At 42.6% G+C, this 23,011-nt stretch overlaps 1 protein-coding gene across 1 annotated transcript in view; it reads left to right on the top strand.

The window, feature by feature from the left end:
• The window catches only part of APCDD1L (APC down-regulated 1 like), a 105,227-nt gene that overhangs the window by 75,237 nt on the left and 6,979 nt on the right, over window positions 1-23,011 (top strand). Inside the window, exons 2-3 of the mRNA XM_073582448.1 lie at window positions 16,093-16,267; window positions 16,884-17,415. Of these exons, the coding sequence (XP_073438549.1) occupies window positions 16,093-16,267; window positions 16,884-17,415 (707 nt within the window). The remainder of the gene's footprint in view (window positions 1-16,092; window positions 16,268-16,883; window positions 17,416-23,011) is intronic.

Genomic DNA, 23,011 nt, shown 5'->3' with positions numbered 1-23,011 from the left:
ACTCTTCCATACACAGGAGTACTTGGCTCATCAGTGATGGGAGAGTCAAGAGGAATCCATGCATTTTAGACTGTCGGCCAATCCTACCCATATCGGCAGGTTTGGATAGTTTTTGTCTATTGTGTAAGGGGGCCTTAATAAAGACCTTCCGCTAAATTTTAATGTTGAACTGGACACATGATGTAATAGTGGCTGCAAAAAAAATGTTTTTGTATTTTTAAATTTCACTTCTTCATTGCAGAGATACAGTCATATGTAAAAGTTTGGGCACCCCTATTAATGTTAACCTTTTTTCTTTATAACAATTTTGGTTTGTGCAACAGGTATTTCAGTTTCATATATATCTAATAACTGATGGACTCAGTTATATTTCTGGATTCAAATGAGGTTTATTGTACTAACAGAAAATGTGCAATCTGCATTTAAACAAAATTTGACCGGTGCAAAAGTATGGGCACCCTTATCATTTTCTTGATTTGAACACTCCTAACTACTTTTTACTGACTTCCTGAAGCACTAAATTGGTTTTGTAACCTCATTGAGCTTTGAACTTCATAGCCAGGTGTATCAAATCATGAGAAAAGGTATTTAAGGTGGCCACTTGCAAATAGTTCTCCTATTTGATTCTCCTATGAAGAGTGGCATCATGGGCTCCTCAAAACAACTCTCAAATGATCTGAAAACAAAGATTATTCAACATAGCTTTTCAGGGGAAGGATACAAAAAGTTGTCTCAGAGATTTAACCAGTCAGTTTCCACTGTGAGGAACATAGTAAGGAAATGGAAGAACACAGGTACAGTTCTTGTTAAGCCCAGAAGTGGCAGGCCAAGAAAAATATCAGAAAGGCAGAGAAGAATGGTGAGAACAGTCAAGGACAATCCACAGACCACCTCCAAAGACCTGCAGCATCATCTTGCTGCAGATGGTGTCACTGTGCATCGGTCAACAATACAGCGCATGCATAACGCCTTTTTGTATGACCAAACAACTCAATCTTTGTTTCATCAGTTCACAGGACCTTCTTCCAAAATGTAACTGGCTTGTCCAAATGTGCTTTTGCATACCTCAGGCGACTCTGTTTGTGGCGTGCTTCCACAAACGGCTTCTTCGCATCACTCTCCCATACAGCTTCTCCTTGTGCAAAGTGCGATGTATTGTTGACCGATGCACAGTGACACCATCTGCAGCAAGATGATGCTGCAGGTCTTTGGAGGTGGTCTGTGGATTGTCCTTGACTGTTCTCACCATTCTTCTTCTCTGCCTTTCTGATATTTTTCTTGGCCTGCCACTTCTGGGCTTAACAAGAACTGTACCTGTGTTCTTCCATTTCCTTACTATGTTCCTCACAGTGGAAACTGACTGGTTAAATCTCTGAGACAGCTTTTTGTATCCTTCCCCTGAAAAGCTATGTTGAATAATCTTTGTTTTCAGATCATTTGAGAGTTGTTTTGAGGAGCCCATGATGCCACTCTTCATAGGAGAATCAAATAGGAGAACTACTTGCAAGTGGCCACTTTAAATACCTTTTCTCATGATTTGATACACCTGGCTATGAAGTTCAAATCTCAATGAGGTTACAAAACCAATTTAGTGCTGCAGGAAGTCAGTAAAAAGTAGTTAGGAGTGTTCAAATCAAGAAAATGATAAGGGTGCCCATACTTTTGCACCGGTCAAATTTTGTTTAAATGCAGATTGCACATTTTCTGTTAGTACAATAAACCTCATTTGAATCCAGAAATATAACTGAGTCCATCAGTTATTAGATATATGAAACTGAAATACCTGTTGCAAAAACCAAAATTGTTATAAAGAAAAAAGGTTAACATTAATAGGGGTGCCCAAACTTTTACATATGACTGTATTAGCAATCAAAGTATTTGGCACCTAAACAGTTCATTTTTTTAAATCCGAGTGGTCATTACCAGAGAGATTTCACTGGGGGCGTGTACTTCTTCCTCTTTCTAATACCGATTAATCATAACATTTCCCATACTTATTTCCAGAGATGAAACATCAAAGCTGCTATTAATCACACTCAGTTCTACTGTGTTCCACTACATGTTATCACTAAGTGGTGAGAAGAGCAGACTGTTTTCCAATACGTCTCACACTGAGCCTGTACAAAGCTATCATGAGGCGTATTATTCTTTCCCCAATGTGTTGCTGCCTGGTAATGATTGACCAGTCTCAGGCTACTTTCACAGTTGCGGTTTTTTGCACTGTGCAAATGCATCATGCGTTTTTAATGCGTTTCCTTGTGTATTGCGCATGGTTTTTACAAAAAAACGCATGCGTTTTTAACCCCTTTCTGACATCAGACATACTATCCCGTCCATGGGACCCGGGCCCCTATGCCCATGGACGGGATAGTACGTCTAGCGCGATCAGCGGCGCGCACGTGGTGAGCGCCGCTGATCACGGCCGGGTGTCAGCTGATTATCACAGCTGACACCCGGCACAATATGTCAGGGGTGGTCACGGACCGCCCCCGACACGTTAACCCCTTGCACACCGCGATCAAACATGAAAGCGGTGTACCGGGGGTTAAAGGGAAGCATTGGCAGGGAGGGGGCTCCCTCCGTGCTTCCCTGAGCCCCCCACAGCAGCGCAATGTGCAGCGCTGCTGCAGGGGTCTCTTTCCCTACAGGCCCCCGAATCCAAGATGGCGACGGGGGCCTTCGGGGGCCTGCAGGGAGCTGGCTTCCTCAGTGCCTGCAAAGCGCAGGCATGAGGAAGTCTGCAGTAGTGCCTGTGACAGATCGCTGATCTGTCACAGTGATCTGTGATGTGACAGATCAGCGATCTGTCACAGGACAGTGAAGTCCCACCTGGGACTATGTAATAAAGTTAAAAAAAAAAAAAAAAAAAGTGTTAAAATAACTTTAAAAAATCGCCAAATAAATTAGGAAAAAAAAAAAAAATATTCCCCCAATAAATCCATTTTTTGGAAATAAAAAACAAATAAATAAATAAAAGTACACTTATTGGGTATAGCCGCGTCCGTAACGACCCGCCCTATAAAACTGTCCCATTAGTTAACCCCTTTAGCGAACCCCTTAAAAAATAAAAATAAAAAACGAAGCAAAAAATAATGATTTATTATCATACTGCCAAACAAAAAGTGTAATAACATGCGATCAAAAAGACGCATATAAATATCCATGGTACCGCTGAAAACGTCATCTTGTCCCGCAAAAAACGAGCCACCATACAGCATCATCAGCGAAAAATTAAAAAAGTTATAGCTCGCAGAATAAAGCGATGCAAAAATAATTATTTTTTATATAAAATAGTTTTCATTGCATAAAACCACCAAAACATAAAAAAATGACCTAAATGAGCTATCGCTGTAACCATACTGACCCAAAGAAAAAAAACGCTTTATCAATATTACCTCACGCGGAATGGTGTAAACGCACCCCCCCAAAAGAAATTCATGAAACGCTGGTTTTTGTTCATTCTGCGTCCCAAAAATCGGAATAAAAAGCGATAAAAAAAGTCACGTGCCCGAAAATGGTACCAATAAAAACATCAACTCGTCCCGCAAAAAATAAGACCTCACATACTGTAACTCGGTGGGTCAAAATATGGAAAAATTATAGCTCTCAATATGTGGTGATGCAAAAACTATTTTTACAATAAAAAGCGTCTTTTAGCGTGCGACAGCTGCCAAACATAAAAGCCGCCATAAATAGTAAAACAAACTCCCCGTTATCACCCCCTTAGTTAGGGAAAAATAATAAACTTAAAAGAAAATGTATTTATTTCCATTTTCCCATTAGGGTTAGGGCTAGGGTTAGGTCCAGGGCTAGGGCTAGGGTTAGGGTTAGGGCTAGGGCTGAGATTAGGGTTAGGGGTGTGTTGGCGTTAGGGTTGGAGTTAGATTTGGGGGGTTTCCACTGTTTGGGCACATCAGGGGCTCTCCAAATGCAACATGGCGTGTTATGATTGAGTCACCGTAGGAGGCAAAAACAGAAATGCTAGCTAAGTCCAGAAAACCAGAGAAGTTGGCAGCTATCGGATTGCAGACCCCTGAACCTATCAACACAACTAGCAGTAGCCGTGGGGGGTTCCTACGATGCCCTAGACCCCTCAATCACAGCCGGAGGACTATATAGCCTAAAGACAGAAAGGGAAATCTAAACTGCCCCAGAGCAGACCCCAAAGCAAAAGGCAGCCCCCAACATATAATGACGGTGAAGCAAGAAGGAAGAACACTAACACAGACAGAAAGATAGACTGAGCAAAGACGGGGCCCAAGCTAACTAGATAGGAAAGGACAGGAAGGTTGCTGTCTGCAATCCGAGAAAAACCCTATGAAAATAAGAGCCAACAAACTGACAGTGAAAAAGGCCCTGAAGACGCTAGGCTTCAAAAAGCTATGTCAGTACTCAGGAATATTCTGAAGACAGAGCAATAGGCAAAAGGAGATTCAGCTCACCCCAGCAGGGAATGGCAGAATCCAGAAAAGCAAGGCAAACAAAAACAAAACACAAAAGCTAACAGGCAAAGCAAAAAACTTAGCTTTAGAGGAGCAGGAATCAGACTGGTCTCCTAAGAGTCCACAGAGAAATCACCCGCAGGGCAGAAGGGCGTCGGCAGCCTTATATCCAGTCCGTGACTCCACTCAGCCAGTCAGCATCATCAGGCTCAGGTGCCTGATAATCAGGCTCATTACCTTCCTTTACCAGAATAGGGAGTTCACCAGACCTCAGTGACGAAGGGGAAAATGAACTCACAACAATGGCGTCTGATCTCAATTCCAGCCAATTCTGAGTTGAAAAAGTCAAATGGTGCTCCTTCCCTTCCAAGCTCTGCCATGCGCCCAAACAATGTTTTACCCCCACATGTAGGGTATCAGCCCACTCAGGACAAATAGCAAAACAACTTTTGGGGTCCAATTTTTCCTGTTACCCTTGGGAAAATGAAAAAATTGGGGACTAATTGATCATGTTTGTGGAAAAAATACGATTTTTTTATTTTCATGCCCGGGCATTATAAACTTCTGTGAAGCCCTTGGGGGTTCAAAGTGCTCACCACACATCTAGATAAGTTCCTTAGGGGGTCTATTTTCCAAAATGATTTGTGGGGGGTTTCAACTGTTTAGGTACATTAGGGGCTCTCCAAAGGAACATGACACCCGCAGAACATTCCCTCAAAGTCTGCATTCCAAAACGTCACTACTTCCCTTCCGAGCCCTGATGTGTGTCTATACAGTAGTTTTCTCCCACATATGGGGCGTCAGCGTACTCAGGACAAATTGGACAACAACTCTTGGGGTTCAATTTCTCCTGTTACCCTTGGGAAAATAAAAAAATTGGGGACTAATTGATCATGTTTGTGGAAAAAATACGATTTTTTTATCTTCACGCCCGGGCGTTATAAACTTCTGTGAAGCACTGGGGGGTTCAAAGTGATCACCACACATCTAGATAAGTTCCTTGGGGGGTCTAGTTTACAAAATGATGTCATTTGTGGGGGGTTTCCACGGTTTTGGTACATCAGGGGTTTTCCAATCGCGACATTCTGTCCGATCTCAATTCCAGCCAAAAACGTCAAATGGCGCTGCTTCCCTTCCGACCTCTGCCATGCGCCCAAATAGTGGTTTACCTCCACATGTGGGGTATCAGCGTACTCAGGACAAATTGCACAATAACTTTTAGGGTCCTGTTACCCTTGGAAAAATAAGAATTGAGGGTGAAAAGATCATTTTTGTGGAAAAAATATGATTTTTTAATTGTACTGCTGTACGTTATAAACTTCTGTGAAGCCCTTGTGGGTTCAAAGTTCTCACCACATATCTAGATAAGTTCCTTGGGGGGTCTATTTTCCAAAATGGGGTCACTTGTAGGGGGTTTCCACTGTTTAGGTACATCAGGGGCTCTCCAAACGTGACATGGCGTCCGATCTGAATTCCAGACAATTTTGCATTGAAAAAGTCAAACGGCGCTCCTTCCATTCTGAGCTCTGCCATGCGCCGAAACAGTTGTTCCCCCCCACATATCAGGTATCAGCGTACTCAGGACAAATTGCACAATAACTTTTGCAGTCCAATTTCTCCTGTTACCCTTGGTAAAATAAAAAAAATTGAACCTGAAGTATTTTTTGTGAAAAAAAGTTAGATGTTCATTTTTTTTTTTCAATATTCAAAAAAATTCCTGTGACGCACCTAAAGGGCTAGTAAACTTCTTGAATGTGGTTTTGAGCACCTTGAGGGGTGCAGTTTTTAGAATGGTGTCACTTTTGGGTATTTTGTATCATATAGACCCCTCAAAGTGGCTTCAAATGTGATGTGGTCCGTAAAAATAAAATGGTGTTGCAAAAATGAGAAATCGCTGGTCAATTTTTAACCCTTATAACTTCCTAACAAAAAAAAATTTGGGTTCCAAAATTGTGCTGATGTAAAGTAAACATGTGGGAAATGTTAGTTATCAAGTTTTTTGTGTGCCGTATCTCTGTGATTTAAGGGCATAAAAATTCAAAGTTGGAAAATTGCAAAATTTTCAAAATTTTCGCCACATTTCCTTTTTTTTCACAAATAAACGCAAGTTATTTGAATGAAATTTTACCACTATCATGAAGTACAATATGTCACGAGAAAACAATGTCAGAATCACCGGGATCCATGGAAGCGTTCCAGAGTTATTACCTCATAAAGGGACAGTGGTCAGAATTGTAAAAATTGGCCCGGTCATGAACGTGCAAACCACCCTTGGGGGTGAAGGGGTTAAATGCTGACGTGCGCATGACCATGTGCATGGCAGCGTTCCCATAGACTTTAATGTGTTTGGGTGAATTCCGTGCGCATTGCATGCGCATGCGTTTTTTTTTTAGACAGGTCGGACGCACCAAAAATGCAACAGGTTGCATTTTGTGCACCTGGGCACACACTACAAAAAAACGCATGTGCATACAAACACGTACAAACGCATGACAATGCTCACCCATGTTAAATATAGGGGAAAAAACACATGCGCATGTATGTGCAAAAACGCAGCGCAAAAAAACGCAAGTGTGAAACCAGCCTTACAAGGAGGAAGAAGTTCACTCCCCCAGTAAAATCTCTCTGGTAATGCCCGCCTGGACTTTTAAAAAAATTAACTGTTTAGGTATCAAATAATTTGATTGTTAATATCTCCGCAACTGAGAGGCAAATTAAAAAAAAAAAGTTTTATTCCACACTGTATCCAGTATTACATTGTGTGTCCAGTTCAACATGAAAATTTGGTGAGCGGTCCTTTTTAACTTCGAATGTCACTAGTATTAATCCACGGGCACTAAAATAAAGGGGAAGAAGATCCCGGCAGAACACTGTACTCATTTGTTTCTGATTTGTTTGGCTTAGGTTTCATTTGGCGGTTGAGTGAGTGGTTTATGGGCTAAGAAAAAGTATATGACTCGGACATCATGTGTTTGGCTATCCATACTCCCAATTAGAAAGCAAAGTGGCACAGGACTCAGTTTTGCCCCTTTTTCAACAATTATTTGGAGTCTCTGTGCCCTGACTACAACCATTTAAAACTAGTGACATGTAAAAGTTTTATAAAATGACGGTTACACCTTAAGTTAAAGGGAATAATCTACAATACTAGACGCAGACCATAAACAAGAATGGTGCCATTTCTGTAATAAAAGCAGACCTTCCTTTTTCAGAAAGTAATGGTGTATCACTAGTGTATGACATCACTGTCTTATAGTAGGTGGTCCAACTCCAAAAAAAATCTCTATTGTCTGTCCCTATATGTCTAATAGATGCATTGAGACACTGATAAAGTTAGACTCAATGACTTACTATGGATGCATCAATGTGCATGGCTGTAGTTGTCAGTTAGCCCAAGCTGTAGGGCCTCATACCAAAAAGTGTAATTGCTTCCCATAACAAATCTGGTTTAATCCAAAAACCACTTTTATAATATTGTAGTGAATTGAAAAGATTTTCAAAGACAGTGGAACAGCGATGGGAACCACATTTACCCCAACCTATATCTAAACAGTGAAATAATAAAAATGAATACACTAAATCAAAACATAGTCTTAAAACAAATCCGCATGATAGGTACAAAGGCACGTAGTCTAACTCTGGGAACATTGAGCCATGGCTAAATAATAAAAACCTGAACTCCATTTGATTTTCTTTGGACAACTATACAAAAAAGTGAGTGATATTTTGTTAATACATAACACAGCACAAACAGCGCCAAATAGTTGTCTCCTGCATGGAGATCTCTATCATATTAAACACTAGAGGACATTTACAGCCAATTTTTAAGCTAAAGAATTAGAATAGACAAGAACAGATTAGAGAACAAGTAAGAGATTTGTTCCTGTTTTCATTGAACTGAACTGGGACTTAGTGGAGTCTATAAAAATTTTGGATCTGTAATCATTTACATATTCAAGTAAAAAAAAGGGGAGAAGCCAGCGCTGCTTGTGGTCAGAACGCAATACATAAAGTGCATATGCACATATTAATTTCTAACTGTATTTCAAACTGAGACATTTAGCAAAAAATTGATCAATCATTTGAGCCACCCCACCACGCCAAGGCAATCTCATATGGGGCAGTCCTACTCTACGTTTTTTATATTCGCTGTGCCATTACAGCCTCCTAAATGTATTAAAAGCAAGACTATATTAAATGCAAACTCCACATGAAGAATTTCGGAATCACTCCCATGGAGCCAGAAAAGGCAAGCGCAGATAAAGGCTGACCAGGTCTGGACATAGACATTTCAGCAGCGCTGGCTTCTCCCATTTTTTTTTACTTGATATTGGTTTGTGGCTGACCTTCACTGTTGCCGTGCGTGCTGGGTTATGTTCGCCGTTCTTTCTGTGTTCATTGTGATTGTTATACAAAAAGTGTTGCTGCTGCTATTAAAGGGGGGAATTATATTGATGAAAAATTAGTATCACAGAAAATTCTGTCTTTACGTTGTCTTCTTTAAGGGGTATTCCTGTATCCACAGGATATGCCATAAATGTCTCATAGATGTTTGGGAATATTCTGAACTTTCATAGAAGTGAATAGATTGATATCCATGCTTTTCCAGCAGCATGAGATGGGGCCCTTTCTCAAGATCACAGAGGTGATATTGGCATCTACAGGGGATTGCAAAAGTATTCACACACTCTCCTTGGCATTTTTACGTGTTTTGCTACCTCACAACCTGGAATTTCACAGTTTTTTTTAGAGTTTGCATCAGTTCCTGTAAGGAACATGCCTATGTAAGGGGACCCCACAGATGAAATATAATGTCCCTTCCGCTGTATGTGCAGCGTGCATACCAGTACACTCACATTTACTGTCAGAGTCCCCTCTTCAGCTCCATGGACCTCACAAACATCTCTGGAGACAGTGTCCATTCTTAACAGGTTAACTTTACTTAACAGTAGGGTTTTCAGCACAAATGCGGTCCAGTGTATACAGATTGACATTTCTTCAGCTTTCCCTGCCTTTCCAGCAACCTCTGTTCCTTCTGGCAATCCTTGCCTCGCTTCTGGCAATCCCTGCCTTGCTGGACAATCTCTGTCCCGTCCGTACCTTTAGGCCCACCAGCTTACTGCCATTCCCTTGATCCGGCTTCAAAATTAAAGGGTAATAGGCTCGCCTTCTCAGCTCCACCCAGTCCCTGCCGTAAGCTTTGGATCCTCCTCAGAACGGTCCTGTTTAAGTTGGTGACCGCCTGCACGACATTCAGCCTGGGGCCCCTTCTTGCCGAAGCAACCTTATCCCCACGCCTGTCAGACTGTCTTAGTTCCCTGCTGCAACTCAACTTTTTGCCTTGGGCAAGGCTGCCTGGGCTCTGCCCACCAACCAGAAGTGTCTACACTATATCTCCACTATTCTGCACCACACTACTCTGTAACTCCTCCCAGTCTGGAAAACCCCTATTCTGACTAAACCTAGACTAATACTCTTATTCCCTATCTCTAGTATGCCCCCTCTATTATTTTCCCACTATTTTCCTATACTACCTTCTATTCTATCCACAATTCTGTACATAGCACATTAATACTTATAAACACTCTGGAACCGCACGCATTAAAGGTCAACAATGCCCAAAAGAGAAGGAAGTATAGGACTGCCTTCGTCACCTCCTTACACCTACAACTATGAACATTTGGTTTTTGTCACAGTCCAATTCTTGGATCTGTGTCAGATGGGATTCCCTCATGTAAACCTTTTTTTTTTCCTTTTCAGGCCTGGGAGCTTAATATGGGTTTTTGCCCCTGGTGGCCATAGGTTTTATTGCATGTCTGTTGGTTTCCCTGCTGACGTGACCACTTCCTTGGCTATATAAGGTCACATGGTGTATCAGCCATGTGTTGGTTATAGCAGGTCCTTTTTGGATTCCAACCACAGTGAAGTGAGCAGCTGGCTCTGAGGTGTCAAGCCACTGCTGAAACTGGTGCTGATCTCTGCCTGCCTGGTGTCTGCAGCAGAGATAGATGAAGTTAGCAGCTGGCTCTGAGGTGTCAAGCCACTGCTGAAAGCTGATCTGGTGCTGCACTCTGCTGCCTGATGACTGCAGCAGAGAAAGATGGTGAAAGTAGCAGCTGGCTCTGAGGTGTCGAGCCACTGCTGAAAGCTGATCTGTTGCTGCACTCTGCTGCCTGATGACTGCAGCAGAGAAAGATACGTTTTGGTGTTTCCCCTTTTTCCTTCATGTATATTAGTGCAGCAGTGGGACCAGTGTCTCCACTATCCAGTTCCCTAGCAAGGGATAGGTGCAGGGATGGTCAGGGATTCAGGTATCCTGCTCGGCGACAGGCGAAGAGCCTGTATAGGGAGCATTAGGAGTGTTCAGGGACACTGCCTCAGGGAGTGCAGGAGGTCTCCACGTCCCCGTTCCCTATTGCAGGGCCCACCGTTGTAACCGTTTCCCCGGTGTTCTCCTTTTGTCTTGTTGAATCAGTTACGGACCTGTGGGTCGTGTCTCACAGGACAGATATATGTGACATTGTCTTGTTGTTTCGTTTACCGACCTGCGGATCGTGTCACACAGGACAGGTACACGTGACAGTTTTCTTTTTAATGTGATGCAAACAGTAAATAGGACAAAATAACTGAAAACTTCAGTGTACATAACTATTCACTCCTCTAAAATCACTACTTTGTACAGCCTACTTTTGTGGCAATTACAGCGGCAAGTTGCTTGGATAAATCTCTGAGCAAAACCTCAAGTTAGATGATTTCCTTTGCTGAACAACAATCTTTAAGTCTGACCACAGATTCTCAGTTTAATTAAGGTCTGGGCTTTAACTAGGTCATGCTAAAAAAATTATGTGTTTCTCTTTAAACCATTTGAGTATTGCATTAGCAGTATTCTTTGGGTCATTGTCTTGTTGGAAGATGAACCTCCATTCCAGTCTCAAATCACTGAGAGACTGAAAAAGGTTTTGCTCAACAATATTCCTGTATTTTGCACCATTCATCTTCCCCTCAACTCAGACCATTTTCCCTGTCACTACTTCCAAAAAACATCCCCACAGCATGATGCTGCCATCACCATGTTTCACTGTGGGGATGCTGTTCGTAGGGTGATGAGCTGTGTTGGTTTAGCTCCAGACATAGCACTAACCTTTGTGGCCAAAAAAATAAATTTTGGTTTAATCTGACCAAAGCACCATTCTCCACACATTTGGGGAATCTCCCACATGTCTTTTGGCAAATTCAAAATGAGCCTTACAATTTTTGTGTGTAAGCAAATGCTTTTTTCATCCCACTGTTCCATAAAGGCCACTACTATGCAGTGTATGGCTTATAGTGGTCGTATGGACAGATATTCCAGTCTCTGCTTGGGAACTCTGCAGCTTCTTTAGGGTTACCTTTATTCTCTGTTCTGCCTCTCTGGTTAATGCCCTCCTGACCGGGCTGAGAGTTTTGGTGGGCAGCCATCTCTTGGCAGGTTTGTTGTAGTACCATGTTCTTTCCATTTGATGATAATGGATTGGATGGTGCTCTGGAGGATCAAAGATTGGGATATTTTCTTATAACCCAACCCTGACTTGTATTTCTCAACAACTTTGTCCCTGACTTGTTTGGAGATATCCTTGATCTTCATGGTGTTGTTTGGTTAGTGGTGCCCAATCTTTTAACCCCTTTGCGACATCCGCCGTACTAGTACTACGCAGGTCGCTTCGCTCCCTTTGATGTGGGCTCCGGCGGTGAGCCCACATTTTTCCCAATACATGTCAGCTGGTTTGAACAGCTGACATATGCCCGGAACAGCCGCGGCTTGAATCCCAATCTACCCGCGGCTATTAACTCGTTAAATGCCTCTGTCAAACTCTGACAATGGCATTTTATGGGCGCTTCTGGCCATCAGGCCGGAAATCCGCCCACCGGTGACCCCCGTCACGTGATCGCGGTCACCGGTGGGTTGGCATGACAACCAGAGGTCTCCTGCAGACCTCTATAGTTGTCAGTGCCGGATTGCTATGAGCGCCGCCCGGTGGTCGGCGCTTCTAGCAAGTCAGCAATTCTGTTACATACAGGTGATCTGATCATTGCCTGTATGCAGCAGAGCCGATCGGGTTATGGCAGCTTCTAGTCTCCCATGAAGACTATTGAAGCATGCCAAAAGTAAAAAAAAAAAAAAAAAAAAAAAAATGTTTTTAAAAACATTAAAAAATGAATAAAATTTTAAATCACCCCCCTTTCACCCCATTCAAAATAAAGCAATAAAAAAATTCAAACATACATATATTTAGTATTGCCGCGTTCAGACATGTTTGGTGTCTATGAACTTGTAATGACCTGGACAATCATATTGACAGGTCAATTTTAACATTTGGTGAACATGGTAAAAAAAAATCCAAAAATCTTTGTGGAATTGCACTTTTTTGCAATTTCACCCCACTTGGATTTTTTTTCCCATTTTTGAGTACACGAAATGGTAAAACCAATGGTGTCGTTCAAAAGTACAACTGGTCCCGCAAAAAGCAAGCCCTCACATGGCAATATTGATGGAAAAATAAAAAAAAAGTTATGGCTCTGGGAAGAAGGGGAGGGAAAAACAGAGACACAAAAACGAAAGTGGGTAGGCTCTCTAAGGGGTTAATGGTGTTGCAGCCTCTGTGGCCTTTCAGAAAAGGTGTGTGTATACTGACAGACCATGTGACACAGGTGGGCTTCCTTTCGCTTAGCATGTGACACAGGTGGGCTTCCTTTCGCTAAGCATGTGACACAGGTGGGCTTCCTTTCGCTTAGCATGTGACACAGGTGGGCTTCCTTTCGCTAAGCATGTGACACAGGTGGGCTTCCTTTCGCTAAGCATGTGACACAGGTGGGCTTCCTTTCGCTTAGCATGTGACACAGGTGGGCTTCCTTTCGCTAAGCATGTGACACAGGTGGGCTTCCTTTCGCTAAGCATGTGACACAGGTGGGCTTCCTTTCGCTAAGCATGTGACACAGGTGGGCTTCCTTTCGCTAAGCATGTGACACAGGTGGGCTTCCTTTCGCTTAGCATGTGACACAGGTGGGCTTCCTTTCGCTAAGCATGTGACACAGGTGGGCTTCCTTTCGCTAAGCATGTGACACAGGTGGGCTTCCTTTCGCTAAGCATGTGACACAGGTGGGCTTCCTTTCGCTTAGCATGTGACACAGGTGGGCTTCCTTTCGCTTAGCATGTGACACAGATGGGCTTCCTTTCGCTAAGCATGTGACACAGGTGGGCTTCCTTTCGCTTAGCATGTGACACAGGTGGGATTCCTTTCGCTAAGCATGTGACACAGGTGGGCTTCCTTTCGCTAAGCATGTGACACAGGTGGGCTTCCTTTCGCTTAGCATGTGACACAGGTGGGCTTCCTTTCGCTAAGCATGTGACACAGGTGGGCTTCCTTTCGCTAAGCATGTGACACAGGTGGGCTTCCTTTCGCTAAGCATGTGACACAGGTGGGCTTCCTTTCGCTAAGCATGTGACACAGGTGGGCTTCCTTTCGCTAAGCATGTGACACATGAAGGTAATTGCTTGCAACAGACATTTTTAGAGGCTTCATCGCAAAAGGGATAAATACAATTAGGGGTAAATTAAAAGGTAAATTAATTGATGCCTATATTTTTATCACTTCACCAACTTAAGGGGGTTTTACACTAAGCGATATCGCTAGCAATATCGCTAAAACGTCACTGGTTTTGTGACGTTATAGCGATATTGCTAGCGATATCGCTATGTGTGATACTTACCAGCGACCGGCTCCCCCGCTGCTCATTGCTGATCGCGCGAGAATGTCCGGCTCCATTTCTCGTCGGGCGCTTCCTGCTGAGACTTCCTGCTGTGACGACGAGCGACGCTGGATGCGGGCGGGAGGACGTCAGGATCGCTGTGTGTGAAAGGTGAGTATCGTGCGCTGCGTCGCTGCTGCATCGCTGTGAGATCTTTCTGTATGAAAGCTCACTAGCGATCATTTAGCGATGCACCAGCGATCCTGACCGGGTCATATCGCTCGTCGGATCGCTGGTGCATCGCTAAATGTAAAAGGGCCTTTAGACTATTTAGTGCTGATGTATCACACACAAATTGGACTACAAAAATATTTACACACAGATTATAATGTAACAAAATAGATAAAAAGCCAAGGGGGTGAATATTTTTGCAAGCTACTGTATAAAACATTTATGGTGTAGCCTCTGAATAAGGGCTTTCACGTCACATATGAATAAAGTTGATTATGGGAAAAGATGGCAACTTTTGAAAATACATTACCATAGTTCTCTTTGCAGTGAACGCAAGTTATATACAGTATATATTTCTCAAGAAGTCGATAAAGGGAGTTGGGTATGCTGGAAGTATATACGCTGTGAATATACTTTGATACATATTATTGGGCCAATGTCACGACCCTCTCGGCGTATAACCTAGACTGTGAGTGGGGTTGGAATAAAGGTCTGTGTTACTTTGTACTGTTCTGGCTGTGGTGGGATAAGGCACCGCTGTACTCCTGGAGATTCAGAAAGGATTAGGGTGTCTCCGGGTGGTTTAACAGGGTGCCATCCTGTCTCCCAGCCTCCAGACAACTGTAGCTGCCACATGCTGCCCATGACACAGTGAGGACGGTCAGACGGACGGGTCGTGATTCACTCTGACCATGAGGAACAATAATGGATGGTTTTGGACATTGTTCTAAAAACACAGATCTTGTTACAGATGACGGCTGATGATGAATTATCGCACGTATCTCATTCTCGCTCTTTATGGAAACATATATACGATCGAGACAAAATAATGCAGAAAAAGCAGTTCTCAAATATGGAAGTTATTACAATAATAACTAGAGCAGCTGATAATGTCCTGATGGGTCAGCGTGACAAATCATTGTAAGATTATTAAAAGAGTCCTGATTGATGATGGAGCAGTTTCTATAGCGACTCTTTGTAATGGAATTAATAAGCAATTTTCCGAGCCTCACCTTCACTTGGTTTATCCGCTCACGCTTAAAGGTACTCTGTCACCCAATCTAAGAGCAACATCTTATCGGGGCAGTGACCCTGATTCCAGTGATGTGTCACTTACTGAGCTACTGTCATTTTGATAAAATCTCTGCTTTCTCCTTTGCAGATGCAGCAGTTCTCTGAATTCAGTGATTAAAAGAGTATTGTGGTTATAACAAGTTATACCTACCCACAGTCTACTCTATTGCTCAGTTAGTAAGGGTGCGACCATTGGGACCTCCGAAACTGAAATTCGCTGTACTCCGCAATCTCCATCAGTCCCATAGACTTTAAATGGAGCTGAAGTGCATCGCTGCTCTATTTATATAGGGCCCTTATTCTGGGAATCGGGGGGGGGGGGCAAAAGTGAGATCCACTTTAATATGTCCTTATATTCTGAACATCATAACATTTCTCATATGACCATTTCCAATTTCTGTGTGGGGAGTGTAGCAAATATTATTTACATGGGACTGCACAATGTTTTACACAGAGCAAATGTTTGTCCTTAAGCTCAAATATTACCAGAGTGACAAATTCAGCTCTGCTACAACTGTATATAAAGCAGTCATGCGATTTCTACCATGTTATAGCCGCTGCGTATTACATTTACTTCCTCACCAATGATATGACACGAATTATTTTGTGTTATTTTCAGCCCTGGTCTATGGAGATAAACTATGGGATGTGCCAATTCCTTCTGATCAGTTCCCTGGTCCTGGAAAACTAACCTGGGAGCCTGAATGTCAGTACCAACTGCGCCATCTACAGGACGGGGCCCGTATTTCTTCCGTCTTACCGCCTAACATAGAAGGTCATTGGATTTCCACAGGGTAAGAGAACAGTATGATGAAAACCTGTCCCTATAAATGATTTTCTTAGAGGTTGTCCCTCCTCACACATGTATGTCATATGCTGTAAATGAGTGATAGATGGGGGTCCAACCACTAGAGAAAAGAGCGTCTTCAAGAGCGGCTGTCAGTGGAGAGGTGTTTATGCATGCTCAGCTCTCTCCATTCCATGGTATGAGGTCTCTAAAAATTTCTCCTCTGGCGCACTTGGCAATTTTCTCGCTTACACCTCTCCATTCCAGACAGTGAAAAACAGGCCACATTTTTCAAATAGCCAGAGATGGGAATAACCATTTAGGGGTTGTCTGGTTTGAAAATGACATTTTCATATGTCGTATTACAGTATTGGTAGAGGGTCTACCAGCCATTTAGGACCCTCATCTATTAGGTGATGTTTCTCTCCCTTTGGACGACCCAGGTTGTCTATCAATTTCAGTTAAAAGAACTGTGCAATAGTTTATTCCACCTGTAATAATTCTGTCGGGATAGTGTAGAATTATGAATGCAGCTCTGGAGCATAATACATTCTTCAATTGTTGATCAGTACGAAACTGGAAGTTGAACAAAATATTAATTGCACTTTTATCTTCTCAATTAGATGTGAAGTTCGACCAGGACCAGAATTCCTTACAAGATCCTACACTTTTTACCCCAACCGGCTATTCAAGGCCCTTCAGTTCTATTACTCGGACCCTCAGTGCCAAAGACCCCTTTATTCTCTTGTGATCAAGGGTAAAATGCGCCTTCGCCAGGCCTCATGGATAACTAGAGGGGCCACGGAGGCAGATTATAGTTTGCATAAAGTTGGGATTGTATTCTACACCCAGGAGGCCATGAGTAATATCAGAGCCCAGATGAACAGGACCTGTGTGGGTTTTGTATCTACTGGGAGAAGTTTGGCTCCAGGAAGAATATATGAGCTCCTCAGTGCCAAGGCCGACAGAGACTGCACAGCTGCGCTCAACTTTACCATGCATGAGCTCAGCCTGGTGAGACTGGAGAAACAGTACATTTCACAGGAGAGGGGAGGACTGGTGGAGAAACTCTTCCTGGGAGATATCCACACAGAGACATCGGAGAGGATCCATTACAGACCTAATGGATACCAGCAGCCCTTGCAGAGTGCCATGGTGAGTATCACCTACCAAAAAAGTAATGTTTGGACCTACTCTAGGGAAATTACATGCCCCTCAAAAATCATGGTCAAATCTACCGGTTGCATTTATCTCAACTGATGATATATTGAAAGGCAATCATCCTTATTGTACATCCACTTGTAGGCACAGCTTGAATTATGCTCCAGAGCTGTATTCATAGTTCTGTTGATTGTTATTGACACCAGTGTACAAATTTGTCATAAATAACACCCCTAACAGATGTTGCTTTTAAATCAGATTATTATAGAGAACCTGAGCCTACTTTCCAGTATGCAAGGTATAGGCAGGCAGATTCAGGAAGGAACAATAGAAGGTGCATAACTGTGGATGAACCGGTAGAATACAATATACAGTGGTGTGAAGAAATATTTGCCCCCTTTCTGATTTCCTATTCTTTGGCATGTTTGTCACACTTAAATGTTTCGGATCACAAAACAATTTTAAATATTAGACAAAGATAACAGAAGTAAACACAAAATGCAGTTTTTAACTAAAGATCTTTATTATTAAGGGACAAAGAAATCCAAACCTACAGGGCTATGTGTGAAAAAGTGATTGTCCCCTAATAACTGGTTGGATCACCCTTAGCAGCAACAACAGCAATCAAGCGTTTGTGATAACTAGCAATGCGTCTTTTACAACACTTTGGAGAATTTTTGGCCCACTCATCTTTGCAGAATTGTTATAATTCAGCCACATTGGAGGGTTTTCGAGCATGACCCACCTTTTTAAGGTCATGCAACAGCATCCCATTCAGAGTAAGTTCAGGACTTTGACTAGGTCACTCCAAAGTCTTAATTTTGTTTTTCTTAAGCCATTCAAAAGTGGACTTGCTGGTGTGTTTTGGATCATTGTCTTTCTGCATAGCTCAAGCGCGCTTCAGCTTGAGGCTGATGGATGGCCCAATCTGAGTATGCCCCATTAATAACCACTCTTTGTTTTCTATCACTAAGCCAGCTACCTACCCATCTACACACATGGTTCCACTATTACTCCCCAGCAACATGCCCGCTGTCTTGGGGTCATACTTGATTCCGAGCTTTCCTTTGCCCCCCACATTCGATCACTGGCTCGCTCTTGTCATCTGCACCTCAAAAACATTTCTAGAATTCGACCTTTTCTTACTTTTGACTCTGCAAAAACTCTTACTGTTTCTCTTATTCATTCTCGTCTCGACTATTGTAACTCTCTTCTAATCGGTCTCCCTCTTACCAAACTCTCCCCTCTCCAATCTGTCTTGAATGCTGCAGCCAGGATCATATTCCTCACCAATCGTTACACCGATGCCTCTACCTTGTGCCAGTCATTACACTGGCTACCCATCCACTCCAGAATTCAGTATAAACTTATTACCCTCACCCACAAAGCCCTCCATGGCTCAGCACCACCCTACATCTCCTCCCTTGTTTCAGTATACCACCCTACCCGCGCCCTCCGTTCTGCTGATGACCTGAGGTTGGTATCCCCAATAGTCAGAACCTCCCACTCCCGTCTCCAAGACTTTACACGTGCCGCGCCAATTCTTTGGAATGCACTTCCCAGGTCAATACGATTAGTCCCCAATCCCCACAATTTTAAGCGTGTCCTGAAAACGCATTTATTCAGACTGGCCTATCGCCTCAACACATTAACCTAATCTATCCCTGTGTGGCACAGCCAAAAGTTTTACCATAACCAGATTTCCCGCATCATGTTCCCACATGCTTTATGCATCCATTAGCCCTCTGTGTCTGTACTGTCACACACTTAACATTATGGCTGGTCCATACAATCAGGGCAACTGTTACCACCCACCTCTCGTGTCTACCTCTTTCCTCATAGACTGTAAGCTTGCGAGCAGGGCCCTCTTTCCTCTTGGTATTTGTTATAATCTACTGTATGTGATTATTGTTATGCTGTAATGTCTATAGTCTGTACAAATCCCCTCTGAAATGTAAAGTGCTGCGGAATATGTCGGCGCTATAAAAATAAAATTTATTATATTTATATTTTCCCCTAGCCCAAGCTTTCTCATCTTACTTACCAATCTTTTATGTGGGACAGTGTCAAATGCTTTAGAGAAGTCGAGATAAATGACATCCAATGATTCTCCTTGGTCCATTTGAGAGCTTACATCCTCATAGAAGCTGATCAGGTTTGTCTGACAGGAGCGATCCTTCATAAATCCATGTTGATATAGAGTTAAACATTTATTAACATTGAGATATTCCATAATGGTATCCCTTAGAAACCCTTCAAAAATTTTACCCACAACAGATGTTAAGCTTACCGGCCTATAGTTTCCAGGTTCCCTTTTACACCCCTTTTTGAATATTGGTACCACATTTGCTTGCCGCCAATCAAAATGAACAGACCCTGTTTCTATAGAGTCTTTAAATATAAGGAATAGAGGCCTGTCTATCACATTACTTAACTCCCTTAATACCTGAGGATGAATGCCATCAGGGCCTGGTGATTTGTCAATTTTAATCTTACTAAGGCGGTTCTGCACTTCTTCCTGGGTTGGGCAGGTAATACTTAATGGGGAGTTTACATTATCACTCTGCATTTCCCCTGGCAAATCCTTTTCCTGTGTGAACACTGTTGAGAAAAAAGTATTTAAAACATTTGCTTTTCCCACATCGCTGTCTATGATTTCACCCTCATTGTTCTTTAAAGGGCCGACACCATCAATTTTAACCTTTTTACTGTTTATATAATTAAAGAATAGTTTGGGGTTTGTTTTACTTTCCTTAGCAATGAGTCTCTCAGTTTCCACTTTTGCTAAATGTATTTGTTTTTTACACATTTTATTTTTTTCTCTATAACTTTTTAATGCTTCTTCATTGCCTTCTTGTTTTAGCTTCTTAAATGCCTTGTTCTTGTTATTTATTGCCCTTTTTACATCCTTATTTAGCCACACTGGTGTTCTCCTGTTCCTAGCCCTTTTATTTCTGTACGGTATGGCTAGCTCTCAGTGGGTGTGTAAAACTGATTTAAATATTTCCCATTTATTTTCTGTGCTCCTATTTTTGAGGACATTGTCCCAATCAATTCGGCGAAGGTCCTCTCTAAGCTGATCAAACTTTGCTTTCCTGAAATTCAGCATTTTCGTAACCCCCTTCCAGGGCACCTTACTGAAGGACAAGTGGAATTGTATTATATTGTGGTCACTGTTCCCTAGGTGCCCATCGACTCGTACTTCTTTTATTCTATCTGGCCTGTTGCTTAAAATTAAGTCCAGAAGGGCTGTCCCTCTAGTTGGGCCCTGCACAAGTTTTGACAGATAATTATCCTTGGTCACTGACAGAAATTGGTTTCCTTTCTGAGATACGCAGGTTTCAGTTTCCCAGTCTATGTCGGGGTAGTTGAAGTCCCCCATAATAATCACCTCATTGTGATTTGCTGCTTTGTCTATCTGTTTCAATAATACATTTTCAGTGGTTTCTGTTATATTTAGTGGCTTATAACAAACCCCTATGAGGATTTTATTACTTTTCTCTCCTTGTATCTCCACCCATAGAGAGTCCACCTCTTCATTTCCCTCTTGTATATCTTCTCTTAGTGTGGGCTTTAAAGTGGACTTTATATATAGACAGACTCCACCCCCTTTCCTTTTTTTACGATCCCTCCTAAACAAATCATATCCTTGCAAGTTAGCCGCCCAGTCATAGCTGTCGTCTAACCATATCTCAGTTATTCCTATTATGTCGTATTTTTCCTCATACATTACCAACTCCAGATCTTCAATCTTATTGGTCAGGCTTCTTGCGTTGGTCAGCATGCAGGAAAGAAGTTTTGCTTCCTTTTTCTTAGCTTCCTTCTGAGTACCCTGTCTTGGGTCCTCTTTACCACATCTAGTATCCTTGAATAGTTTGTCCTTCTGCTGCATGTTCTTGTCTGCTGTTTTTCCTTCCATCCCCTCTTCTTCTAGTTTAAAGCCCTCCTGATGAGTGTGGCAAGTCTTCTGGCGAATGTGTGTTTCCCAGGTTTTGTGAGGTGTATCCCATCTCTTGCGAGAAGTCCGTCGTAGAGGTAATTCACGCCATGGTCCAAGAATCCAAATCCTTGCTGCCTGCACCACCGTCGTAGCCAGTTGTTCACCTCTAGTATCCTATTCCATCTTCTGATGCCATGGCCATCGACTGGGAGGATTGATGAGAAAACAACCTGTACGTTCCGTTCCTTTATTTTCTTCCCCAGAATTTCAAAGTTTTCGCAGATACAGTGGGGAAAAAAAGTATTTAGTCAGTCCGCAATAGTGCAAGTTCCACCACTTAAAAAGATGAGAGGCGTCTGTAATTTACATCATAGGTAGACCTCAACTATGGGAGACAAACTGAGAAAAAAAAATCCAGAAAATCACATTCTGTTTTTTTTTCCATTTTATTTGCATATTATGGTGGAAAATAAGTATTTGGTCAGAAACAAGCAATCAAGATTTCTGGCTCTCACAGACCTGTAACTTCTTCTTTAAGAGTCTCCTCTTTCCTCCACTCATTACCTGTAGTAATGGCACCTGTTTAAACTTGTTATCAGTATAAAAAGACACCTGTGCACACCCTCAAACAGTCTGACTCCAAACTCCACTATGGTGAAGACCAAAGAGCTGTCAAAGGACACCAGAAACAAAATTGTAGCCCTGCACCAGGCTGGGAAGACTGAATCTGCAATAGCCAACCAGCTTGGAGTGAAGAAATCAACTGTGGGAGCAATAATTAGAAAATGGAAGACATACAAGACCACTGATAATCTCCCTCGATCTGGTGCTCCACGCAAAATCCCACCCCGTGGGGTCAGAATGATCACAAGAACGGTGAGCAAAAATCCCAGAACCACGCGGGGGGACCTAGTGAATGAACTGCAGAGAGCTGGGACCAATGTAACAAGGCCTACCATAAGTAACACACTACGCCACCATGAAGTTTGGATGATCCAGAGGAGTTTTGGGAGAATGTCCTATGGTCTGATGAAACCAAACTGGAACTGTTTGGTAGAAACACAACTTGTCGTGTTTGGAGGAAAAAGAATACTGAGTTGCATCCATCAAACACCATACCTACTGTAAAGCATGGTGGTGGAAACATCATGCTTTGGGGCTGTTTCTCTGCAAAAGGGCCAGGACGACTGATCCGGGTACATGAAAGAATGACTGGGGCCATGTATCGTGAGATTTTGAGTGCAAACCTCCTTCCATCAGCAAGGGCATTGAAGATGAAACGTGGCTGGGTCTTTCAACATGACAATGATCCAAAGCACACCGCCAGGGCAACGAAGGAGTGGCTTCGTAAGAAGCATTTCAAGGTCCTGGAGTGGCCTAGCCAGTCTCCAGATCTCAACCCTATAGAAAACCTTTGGAGGGAGTTGAAAGTCCGTGTTGCCAAGCGAAAAGCCAAAAACATCACTGCTCTAGAGGAGATCTGCATGGAGGAATGGGCCAACATACCAACAACAGTGTGTGGCAACCTTGTGAAGACTTACAGAAAACGTTTGACCTCTGTCATTGCCAACAAAGGATATATCACAAAGTATTGAGATGAAATTTTGTTTCTGACCAAATACTTATTTTCCACCATAATATGCAAATAAG

The sequence above is a fragment of the Dendrobates tinctorius genome, unplaced genomic scaffold, assembly GCF_039654945.1.
Source record: "Dendrobates tinctorius isolate UK_male_01 unplaced genomic scaffold, ASM3965494v1 ptg000071l, whole genome shotgun sequence".
Classification (NCBI taxonomy): Eukaryota; Metazoa; Chordata; class Amphibia; order Anura; family Dendrobatidae; genus Dendrobates; species Dendrobates tinctorius.
The sequence above is the reverse complement of the archived record's forward strand: the minus strand, read 5'-3'. Positions and strand labels throughout refer to the sequence as shown.